Source organism: Arachis ipaensis, chromosome B10, assembly GCF_000816755.2.
Source record: "Arachis ipaensis cultivar K30076 chromosome B10, Araip1.1, whole genome shotgun sequence".
Lineage (NCBI taxonomy): Eukaryota > Viridiplantae > Streptophyta > Magnoliopsida > Fabales > Fabaceae > Arachis > Arachis ipaensis.
In genome coordinates, this window is record NC_029794.2 from 22,473,213 (window position 1) to 22,485,347 (window position 12,135).

Below are 12,135 nucleotides of genomic sequence, written 5' to 3' on the forward strand. Positions count from 1 at the left end.
ATCTATTTTAGTTTTTTTTTAATTTTTTATTTACATCAACACAATAAAATCATAAATTATATTATAAATGGTATACCTAAAATAATTATTCACTTTAGAATAAAAAAAATCATCTACAATTATACTAAAATGAACATCCACCTTAGTTTAAAATTTCAAATTATAATAGACTTCATGCACACAATATTTTTAACAAAGTCTTCTAATCAGGCAAAATTATGTTAAATTCAATCCAAATCAATTAAATACCCAAATTAGAATGCAAATAACCATCAGCCTACTTAGTAAAATGAACATCCAGCCTATTTCAGTTTTTCTTTTTTGTTTATATTAACACAGCAGGATAATAAATTATACTACAAATACTATACCCAAAATAACCATCCACTTTAGAATGGGTAAAACTATCCGTAATTATAATAAAATGAACATCCATCTTATTTTATATGGCTTAAAGTATAGTACATGATGTATCCCAATTCTCAAAAATCTTAGACTTGAAGGAAAAACGGTAACGTTTTTACTGGTAGCTCCTGTATTTGAAACATTTAGTGACTTCAACGCAGACATCCTTGTATTTAGATGAAAATATACCAAATATGATAACAAAATAGATTGAAAGGTATTAAATCCTAAAGATATGTAAAAAATATCAAAACAATTTCAAAAATTTATCGGTAAAATTACAATTCTCACTCTGGAAATGGCTGCCTCACTGCGTGGACTCCTACCATCGAAGCAAACTAGCATGGCGCCTTGGATGATCCACATCTCAGGGTCAGGCGCCGATGAGCACATTGAACTATCCCTAAAATAGAGATGATCATAGAAAAAGTAAAATATTTGATAGGTATCTTCCCTCGTGGGTACTCTCCCGTCCGTCCGATCCGGCCAATCCTGCCTTGCTTCCGACTAGTCGGTTTTTGGTGCTCTTTTCCCGGTCCGAGATCTGCCACGTGGAGCTGGATATGAATCCATGAGGGACAGATTAAGCATATAATATGTAACTAACCTACTATTACAGATGCATTATATATGCACACTACACTGATTTCAACGATTTCATTGAAAAAAGACCGTGAATTTCAAAACATATCATATGATGGCAATGACCAGTTTCTCTTTCTCTTTCAAGAGGTTTATTTCTCATCGCCACTGACATGCTTAAACAAATACCAATTCCCATACGAGCCTGCTACACATACAAGCAAAAAGGCCTTACAAGTTATCCAAGCCCCCAGCCCACAAACATTCCACATGCGCAGAGAAGAGCATTGAATGGGGCGTCATTTACACGTGTTCCACTCAAACGGTTACGCTTCGCGTAAACCGCCCCCTTAATGGCAGTCTCTTCCACTTCTTCCACTTCTCAAAGCCATTTAGAGAAAAAGCAAACGTTCCATTTTTGAGCATCATTCGATACTGAAAATATACAACTCGTCGCTAATATTCAAAAATTCCATCAACACAACATAGAACTCTCGATCAAGAATCTTCAGAGAAAACAAAGCTATCATACCCAAGGTACATTACATTACCATTCCTGTATATTTTCCACATTTCGAAATTGAAGAACTAAGTTTTACTGTTCTTCTACTTTGTTTTACGTTTTACTGTTCTTCTTGCTCTACGTCTCATTTTACAGTTTATGATGTTCTACTTGTTCTAGGTTTTACTGTTATTCTTGGTTCTATGTTACACTGTTCTTCTTAGTTCTTCTAGGTGTTACTGTTCTTGTTGTTCTAGTTCTTATGGTAACTAATTTTTGGGGGTATATTCCGTAGTTTGGTGGGTGTATATGAGGTAATTTGTTGGGTGTATATGGCACAAATTGTTGGGTGTATTTTTCTGAACTGATATACTGTAATAGTCAGCAGTTGCAACTGTTCTTATATTTGCTTGTCCATGGGTGTATATTGCTTGACCTTGTAATGTTGCTTGACCTTGTATATTGATGCATGTTTGAGTGATATCTGACTGATATATATGGGTGTATCTAAATCATATCTATGGGTGTATCTTACTGATATCTATTGGTGTATCTGACTCATATCTATCGGTGTATCTTACTGATATCTATGGGTGTATCTGACTCATATATATTGGTGTATCTTACTGATAACTTTGGATGTATTTTTCATTTCAGAAAAAATGGCAGCGAGAAACCAACCTGGAAGAAATGTAAGAACAAATATATGTCTTAGATGAAATCAGTTTTATATAATAGAAACATATCTGACTATAATTTTATTTTTGTTTACAGCAAACAAAAGACCTTAAGTGTGCAACACATTTGTTAAATGATAAATTCAGAAACATGAGTGAGGAGAAGAAAACGATTGTGAGGGATTTGGGATTCGGTGGCTTGATGCACATCCCACCACTAAGGGTGCATCACCAAGTGTTAAGGGAGCTGGCTAACAACTTCAAATTAGGGGAGAACAGACTGGAAACCGGATACGGTTCTTTTAAAATAACACCAAAAACATAGGTGATGCACTTGGCATCAACGCAACAGGTAACTCGCTAAAAATTATAGGTGTATATTAACTGACGCTTGGGTGTATTTTAGTTGATGCTTGGGTGTATTTGAACTGATATTCATACTTTGTTGTTTTTCTTTTTGTAGGAGATTTATTTCCTCAGAAAGTCGATTATAAGAAACTTTCTGAGGATGACAAAGAAATTTTTAGAAGATTCCAGGGTAAGACCCTCAAAAGTCTTACAGATGAGATGATGGATATTGGCGTTGGTAATGAAGAGGATCGCCTAATGTTCAAGAGGATTTTCATCCTCTATATACAGATGGCGTTCCTTTTACTAACGACAATAAACAAAATCTCGCCTGTGCACCTGGCCCTAATTTTTGAGATGGACACCATAATAGAGAAAAACTGGGGAGGGCATGTTTTGAGTTTTATCGTCAAGGGCATAACCGACTACAAGGAGAAAAAGAAAAAGGCAATTGATGGCTGCCTCTTTGCCCTGATGATAATTTATTTTCATCTTTCTAAAAATAAAGGCAAGAAAAGGGCTGAAAGACCGCCAAAACCCTGGATTGCCAACTGGAGTAAGGAGCAGTTGGACGAAAGAATGACGACGAAAAGAGAGGAAAATATGGTAAGTGAACATAATATGTTGGGTGTATTTTATTTACCTGAATGCTGCTAACTAAAATTTCTAATGTTTCAGGGGATTGTAAAGATGGCGTAAACAAGAGAGCAAATGAAAAAAATAGAGAAAAAAGAAAAAAACAAGAAATAAAAAAAAACAAAAAAAGGAAGGCAAGTTCAACATCGTCTTCGGAGCAAGAAACAACTGATAGTGACAGTTCTACCTCTGAGTCTGAGACTCAAGAAGACTCAGAGGATTCACCAAGAAAACAACCCAGCAAAAAGGGAAAAAATTAAGTACCATACTTGGGTGTATTTTCTTTATCGAGTTGGGTGTATTTTGTAGAACCACTTGGGTGTATTTTGTTTATGAAGTTGGGTGTATGTTGTTTATTAAGTTGGGTGTATTTCGTTTGTTGTGTTCGGTGTATATTGTCCATTCAGTTGGTTGTATCTTGTGCATTCATTTGGGTGTATTTTATATCTTTAGTATGTTCTAAATAATGATTGTTTGCCTTCCAGAATGGACTCCAAAAAAAGAAAGAAGAGTCAAGAGGATGAGGATTCTGATTCAGAATCTGAATCAACTGATGAGTAATGTTCTGAAATTATTACTCCTTTCTTTTGGCTTAATTATCAAGATTTCGTGTATTAACTGAAGTGTCTCTTATTAACTTATAGAAGCGAAGAATCATCACCGGTGAAGAAGCAAAAAAAAAAAAAGAAAAAGACACAAAGAACACCAAAAAAGTAAGCACTTCTTTGGATAATATTCTGTGATAAAATTAATTTTTTATTTCTGATTCATACTTGTTTTTTCCACCCAGAACACAATCCAAAAAGAAAAAGGTTGTTATTGAGCATTCATCTCCTGAAGAAGATCAATCCTATGATGGGTACAGTACTTCGTAAGCTATATTACCGTCTATCATCATAATTATTTTTGTTAACATCTTCTTTTATGAATGTAGTGACAGATATGAAATAGGAAGTGAAGATCTAGATGAATTGTTAAGGGAAAACAATGAAAAATCTGCTGCAGAGGGGTATATCTTGTTGGGGTGTATATTTCAGATTTTAGTGTGTTTTCTTTGCTAATAATTGTTTCTTGTTTCGCAGGGAGAAGGAAGCTGACCTGCGATCGACAGAAGGTCGCTATGTCTCCTCTGAAACGTAAGAAGCATTATTTAATAAAATCTTGTTATCATGATTTACCTGTATCATATTTTGTTTGAATAACGTGAAATCTGTTTAGAATACCGGACGTGAACTTGGAAAGTGATGATCCTTCCTCTCAAGGACACACAGAACAAAGTAGTGTAAATAGGCCGGCAGAGAGCATGTAATTTCTCTTTCAACTAACCGTTACTTTTGTTCTTTTATTACCTTCTACTTCTAATTCTGTATATATTTTTTTTAGAAAAAAAAGCCCTTTATTATTTTATTCGAGAAAAAAAAGGCAGGGAAAAAAAGCAAAAACTGCAAGTATGTAAGTTCTCAAAAAACAAAGACTGTCTTTCTTTTGAATTATTCGGTTGTATTTTTTGACTTTCTTTGGGTGTATTTTAGGTTGAGTCTGGTTCAAGAGTCAGCCAGTGAGCCAGCTGATTCGAATATAATGGTTGTGAGGGAAGAGACACCGTCAGAAGCGCTTGCAATGTGAGTTTTTCAAGAATATTTCAACTTTATAATCTTATTATTTTCAAAGGCGTTGTTAACCTTTCATTTTTCTTCTTGTTTAGAGTTCCGATTCAAGTTTTTGTGCCAATGTCCCAAACAACCACTGTGCCAGAATTTGAAGAAACACCTGAGACAGATTTTGAACCAACCCCTCTACTACAAATTGAAGGAACTACAAAAACGTAAGAAATAGTATTGGGTGTATATTTGTTTTGAGTTTGGGTGTATATTGGGTTACAGTTCGGGTGTATATTTGCTTACAGTTTGGGTGTATATTATTCCTGAATAGTTTTTTTTACGCCATGATTAATTTTGTGTAACTATGCAGCACTCCTGAACCCCCCCCCCAACAACTTGAAGAAAGCACAGTCACACTTCCCCCAGCTCCATCTAAAATGTAAGTTCATCAGAGTAAAATCAATGTATGGGTGTATATTGGGTTACAGTTTGGGTGTATATTAGGTTACAGTTTGGGTGTATATTGTTCCAGAATAGTTTTTTTTTATGTCATGATTAATTTTATGTGCCGTGCAGCACTCTTGAACCACCCCAAAAACTTGAAGAAAGCACACCCACGCTTCCCCCAGCTCCATCTAAAAGGTAAGTTCATCAGACTAAAATCAATCTTTGCTTATTATCCGTATATTCTTACTCTTATAATACGTTATACATGATCACGCAGTTATCCAGCCGCAGAAGACGCTGCTGCCCTGATGATGATGGCACGGACAGCATCGTATGTTCCTAAAACAGATCCAATGCCATCATTCAGCCTTGGCTTCACTGATTCAAGCCAAGAAGAAGCAGCAACGCAAGAGGGAGCGTCAACGCAGGAAGCAGGCAGGGCAAAAACTCCAGAAACTACAAATTTGCTAGAACAATTAGAGGATTTGGTACAAAAAATAGCAAGCAGTGCGGCGAAAGAAGAAAGTAAAAGTCCACAAATTCAAAAAGAGACTGGCGGAGAAAGTTCTGGGAAGTTTGAAACTCCTGCGGGAATAAATCAGAATACGGGTGATATGAAAGAGAAGTGCTACATCTGGGGGACGCGAGTGAAGATATACGCAGATGGCAGTACTAACGAGTTTGACAACGTGTGCACTCTGATTGCCTAAGATAAATACATTTTGAATAGAATGCACCTTGCATCGCTCCAGGCAGGAAGTTATATAGAATCTGAGGTAATATTAGAATAATATTAATGTTTTAACACCAAAGTTAACTGCAATGTTTATTAATGTAAATTGATTTCGGCATATATTTCTAGATTGTATCTACCATGTGCCTCATCCTCAACCAGAAAAATGATAAAAGGTTTCAAGAACAAGTATACTGTCCCCCCCTGATATTGTGGTAAGTGTTACTTCTACGAATTTTGGCTGTATTTTCTGTATTCCTTAGGGTGTATATTCTCTGATCAACGGGTCTGTTTTTGTATTCATTTGGGTGTATTTTTTACGTTCAATTGGGTGTAAGTTGTGTAGTCATTTGGGTTTATTTAAAGTATTCACTTGGGTGAATTTTCAGTATTTCATTTGTTGTTTCACAATTGTTGCAGAGCATGGCCGTTTCGAAGCACCCAAACGGGGAATTCATATCACCTAAAACCAATAAAGAATTCAAGGTGGAAGACTACCCAATATTTATTCCCTTCATAGATGCAAAAAAATTAACTTCGCATCGATATGTAAGTTTTCATTTGTAAAATTTGTTAGTACCGTTCTTTACTTATATGCCAAATAAAATAACACACTGTTGAAATATGGCAATCCTTTAGATTTTTGCACCTGTTTGCTACTCAGGCCATTGGTGGTTATGGGTGATTGATACAACAAAACGAAAATTTTATATACTTGACCCGCTACACAAGAAATCTCCAAGCGATGAGAGAAAGCAGCTTAATAAATTCACTGTAAGTTGGCTCTGTGTTCTTTATTTTAATAGATAGATGTATTTCAATTCAATATAAGGTGTATGTATGTTTTGCTTTGGGTGTAAGTATGTTCTCTTTTGGGTGTATTTCATTCGGGTATATTACTGATTTGTTTTGTTTTTTAAGGGATATGTAATTTCAAGAATTAGAGCATATGCCGGCGGGGCACCTCTGAAGAAAAAGGAGAATGAGTTGGAAATTAAAGCAACATACGTTAATATCTCAGGCCAAAAATCAAGGTATAAATTTGTGACTCTGAACATTAAACTTTCCTAAATGAGATTTGTAATTTATTTTCTTCGTTTTCAACTATAACTGTGCTATTTACGTTATGAAGTGGCTTGAGTTAATTGAGCCCGAAAACATTAAAAGGGCGAAGTATGAATGGGATAATTGGCCACAGGTAACTGTCTTTAAAACTATATAACTCTGTATTACTTTACTGGAATTAATATTGTTGTTTAAACAGAATATACTTTTTAATTGTAGGACGAGGTGGACCACTATAGAGTAGAATATGCTTCGCAGATACTATTCAGTGAAATGAATAAAGAGAGAGATCAAGCAATTAGAGCGAGTAATGCAATAAGACTGTCCAAGCCATCCTCAGTATTATTGAGTCCATTTTGTCAGATAAATTCTACTGATATAGAAACTGAGTAATCTAACTGCTAGCTAGTTTGTAAATTGAACGTAAAAAGTAAAAATTTGCCATTTATAAACAACTTCTATTCAATGAAATTTTTTTCCATAGTTAAACTGTCTGTGCTGTATTCAAAAGCTCTGTATTACAGGTGGTAAAATATGAAAGAAAACATCAAGGCGGATCTAAACACAAATTATAAACTTTTACACCGAACGGAAGTTTAATATACACCCAAGATTGCTTAAATATACACCCAAACTGTCTGTGCTGTTAAACTGTCTGTGCTGTATTCAAAATGTATGAATTATAGGTGGTAAAATATGAAGAAAAATATCAAATCAAATATACACCCATAACCTGCGATTTTTTACACCCAAAGAAAGTTGAATATACACCCTGAGATCTACCCCCCTGATGCTTTGAGCCTAAAACCCTGAACCCTAAACACTTAAAACCTAAACCCTTACCCCTAACCTGTAAACCCTAAAAACCTAAACCCTAAATATATGTATCTATATGTAGAATGTGAATCACAAGAAAATTCAGAAAAATACACCCAAAAGAACAGTGCTTTTACACCCATATTCTGTAACTATACACCCAAAGAGTTATCCCCTGCTCCTGGTACACTGAACTGATAATTTATAACATGTCCTTGATATTGGCTGGAATTTGAATGCACCACTGATGCAGCATCAAACAAGTTTATCTGAATATAAGAAACTCACATATTAGCTAAACTATTAACGAGAAAAATAAACTCAATCACCACAAATTTAAAGAACATTACTTTTACCTCGCTTAAAACTTTTGTTTTCTTCTTATTTGAGGCATTTGCAATCTGTTTGTCCAACTTTGAACCTAGCCTATTTTTTGGACGTCCTCTTGTTCGAATCCTTGGCGGGCTTTGAAGCTCGTTAACAGATTCCAAGTTGGCGTCTTCGTGGGATAAAGAAGATGTCCCCTTCCTTTTGGCTTTTAATGATTCCATCTCAGCCATGACGTTATCGTACGCACGGTGCAGAATTGCAGTAAACTCCTCCGATTCGGATGTAAATTCGCAAATATTTTGCGAACGAAAAACTAATTGGTCAAATCTCTTGCTTCTTGGCTCCAACAGTGGCTCGTCGTGGCTGCTCTTAATGTGTGTATGTCGCCTCTTTACCTTCTTGCTCCATCGTTCCAGTATATATCTCGGTGACACTTGGCTTACTTGTTCAAAGCTTAACACGCTTAGTGCGTGACGACACAGTATCCCTCTCGACTCGAATAATAAGCATTGGCATTTTACCTCGGCTGCAACTGAGTCGTAAGTAACCACAAACTTGTTGAATATTGAGCTGGAAACTTGTTCTCCGACTTCATATACTGAATAGCCTAGAGCGAAATTCGTTAATCTGGTGATGTAATTCGCCTTTCCTCTGAATTGCGTTTGGACTTCCCTAAACTTTTGATGAGTGTACACATCTTGAAATTGAGCTTCAATGGAGGATTTGGTTGCACACGGTATGACCGTATGAAAATCTGCAGCATCTGATTCTCTCTCTGCTTGCTCCCGGCTTCCGAGGCAATTATCGTATTGTTTGACGAATTGAATAAGCGAGCTGTTCCGAGTGATAAACTTGTTAAAAAATGAATGCATGCTCTCGCTCCTTTGTGTGCTTCTCATCCCTGCCCAGAAGTGGTGATCCAGATAGATAGGAACCCATATATGACGGTCTTCATACAGATCTGCAGAATACACCCAAACACAGACTATAAATACACCCGAAAAAACATGCAATTTACACCTCTGCTGCAGATTTTTAACAAATATTACCTGTAAGCCACTTGTTGTCCACAAGACCAAAATTCAGCAGAAAATCATTCCAATTCCTATCGAATGAGTCTTTGCTATGAGAGTTCCAAACAACTTGGCTCATTTCTTGTTCAATATCTGCATGTCCCTTGTACCCGTTTAATTTGCTTGGTATATTCTTCATGATGTGCCAAATATACCAACGGTGAATTGTTGTTGGCATACAGGCCTCTAAAGACCTTTTCATTGATGCGCATTGATCGGTGAGAAACCCTTTCAGAGTGTTTCCTCCCATGCAACGAAGCCAACATTCAAATAACCATTTGAATGATTCAATTTCTTCATTTTTCATTAAAGAGCATCCGAGAAGTGTTGACTGACTGTGGTGATTCACCCCGACAAAAGAATCACAAACCAAATTATACCTGAAACAAATTACCATAGTGCAGAATGCAAAATCATTAGGTACACCCAATATACTCCTCTGCGGCAGATTCATAAAAATACATTAATTTAGCATCATAAACAGGGACAGTTTGTTACCTATTTGTATTGTAGGTGGTGTCAAATGAAATAACGTCTCCGAAATACTCAAAGGCAGCTCTACTTCTTGCATCGGCCCAAAAAGCCAGCTTAATCGATTGATCCTCCTCGAGTTCAAGCTCAAAAAAGAAATTCTGATTCTTTTCTTTCATTCTTAACAAATATTTTCCGAATTCCTTTGCATCTTCTTGTTCGGAAACATTCCGCACTTCTCTCGTAATGTAATTCCTCACATCCTTTTCGATAAAATTTAAATCGCGGTGACCCCCCGCAGCCGCAACAAATGATTGGTAGGTTTTGCTTGGTCTGATATCGGCCTCCTCGTTATTCTCTATTGTACAACGAATGGACATGCTTAGTTCCCTGTGCTGTTTGAGCATCTCTGCTTTACTTGGACAGCAGGAGTGTGAATGATCCAGCACAACCTTTGAAATGATCCAAGCACCGACATCCTTCAATGTGTATATATAAATTCTTGCAGGACAGTTTAAACTGGCTGTCGGATTAGTCTTCTCGGTCGGAGATATTTTAGATTTCCATTTTCCCTCTCTGCTACATGTAATCAATTGATTCTTAATCTCGTTTTCCTTCCTATTTGTGCTCCGAACTCTTGTAGAAAAACCTGCAGCCTTGGCGTAGTTCCTGTAAAATTTTCCAGCATCTTCAAGGGTGGTAAAGGTCATTCCAACCTTCGGAACAAGCTGGTCATCAACAACAGAGAGAGGCTGCAGAATACACCATGTCAAAAACTAAAAATACACCCAATCATTGCTGATATAATACACCCGAACCGAAACAACTCAACTAAAATAACAAAAAAAAAACATAAACTGTAAATACACAGTCTGCAGAATACACCATGTCAAAAACTAAAAACACACCCAATTATGTCTGATATAATACACCCGAAAGACAACAACTCAGCTAACATAACACAAAAAGCCATAAACTGTAAATACACCCACACTTCTCGCAAAAATACACCCAAAAAAGTTCTGATCTACATCCGAGCGTTTGCTATAAATTCCAGATAATTAATCAAAACCAATACATTACATTCAATCGATAGATTCATGTTAACGTGTTAGTTTCACAGTCAATGTTCACGAATTATTCAGCTACACAATGCTATTCAAATGACTGCAACAAAATTCAAAGTAATCGTATGTAAATCAAACCTCAGGAACTTCATTAGATTCAAATTCATAATCCACTTCGCCCTGATTCAGCTGACAATCTGAGGTTGAATCATCCATAATCTTCAAAATGAGTTCAAACTTTGATTTCAGAAAACAACAAATCAAATAGAAAACGAAGCTGGAGTTGCAGAGAGAGGAACTAACGTAAATGACGAAGAACATACCAGTGAGAAAGGAGGGGAAAAGAACGATCGAGAAGAAGCAGGGAAGAGGCGCGAGAAGAAGAACGAGCAAATTTGAAAATAAGGAGAACGAAGAAGGAAACAAATCTTTTAAATTTTGGTAGTTATATATACGCGAGATCTTATATAGCGCGTGTATTGGACGTATGTGTAGCAGCGCGTCTTTTGGGTTTATTCCTTAATGAACTTGTAAAGCATACAAGCCCTAATAGCTTGTATGCAGAGCTTTTCTGATTCCCATAATAGCAACTAGCAAGCAATCCAAATTATCTAAAAAGAAGCAGCAATAAAAATAACAAATCTAGTTAATAAATCACTTTTTTTTTCTTTTTCTTTTTTCAAGAATGACAACAAAAATCTTATTTCCTTGCACAAATAGCATAATCTTATCAACAAGTAATTATTCAGCGAAGAATTAGAATGCATCAAAATCATTATTTTATATATTTGTTACCTAATACATCTTTACTCACAATCATACACATGCACTGTTCCAGCAGCTAGATGCCAATCTCCAGAAACATCAACATTTTTCAATCAAAATCAATAAATTAAAAAGATCAATTATTTTGCATTAAACCAATCATACCCAAAAAAATCTACGACTCAAACAAAGGAAAAAAGAAAATTTCAACGCACATACAGAGAAAGAGAAACTGAAAATTGTACGTGTTGTGAGTGGCGGCGTAGCACGGTGAGAGAGGATGAGATTAGGGAAGAGCAATTCTGTTCACACAGGGAAGAGGAAAGCAATTATGCTGCGCGACGGTGTCGTTCGGTCCTTCGCAGTGTGGACGGCGGCGTCTTTTAAGACTATGTGCAATGGCGGCTGTTGCAGGTTACAGGACGATACCGTTGAGAGAAGATGAGAATATTCGAAAAGTAAATCCGTACAAATGAGAAAAAGGATTGATAGTTTTTAGGTTTGCATTGTTTACGATATAAAATCTTTATTTACGTTGAATTTGAAATTGAAAATAAATAATAATTAATTAATTTAATTATTATTTAATTTTAATTAAAAAATATTTTTATTATATA

The 12,135-nt window shown here is 36.0% G+C and overlaps 1 protein-coding gene and 2 long non-coding RNA genes across 3 annotated transcripts; all 3 read left to right on the plus strand.

Moving 5' to 3' along the window:
- On the plus strand, window positions 2,149-2,483 carry LOC110268552. The gene is made up of 2 exons (XR_002356716.1): window positions 2,149-2,181; window positions 2,264-2,483. It is a non-coding gene; the product is annotated as an uncharacterized LOC110268552 (long non-coding RNA).
- Window positions 4,240-4,756, plus strand: LOC110268551. The gene is made up of 3 exons (XR_002356715.1): window positions 4,240-4,286; window positions 4,369-4,455; window positions 4,683-4,756. It is a non-coding gene; the product is annotated as an uncharacterized LOC110268551 (long non-coding RNA).
- LOC110268379 lies at window positions 4,881-5,915 on the plus strand. Its single transcript, XM_021114496.1, has 3 exons — window positions 4,881-4,975; window positions 5,328-5,393; window positions 5,476-5,915. Exons 1-3 carry the CDS (start codon window positions 4,881-4,883, stop codon window positions 5,906-5,908), a joined length of 594 nt encoding a protein of 197 aa, XP_020970155.1. The 3' UTR covers window positions 5,909-5,915.

What these genes read in the sequence shown, in the direction of transcription:
- LOC110268379 (XM_021114496.1), top strand. Translation starts at nt 4,881, where the DNA reads ATGTCCCAAACAACCACTGTGCCAGAATTTGAAGAAACACCTGAGACA. An exon ending in ATTGAAGGAACTACAAAAAC is followed by an intron (nt 4,976 to 5,327) that starts GTAAGAAATAGT and finishes TGTGCCGTGCAG; the next exon opens with CACTCTTGAACCACCCCAAA. An exon ending in CCCCCAGCTCCATCTAAAAG is followed by an intron (nt 5,394 to 5,475) that starts GTAAGTTCATCA and finishes ATGATCACGCAG; the next exon opens with TTATCCAGCCGCAGAAGACG.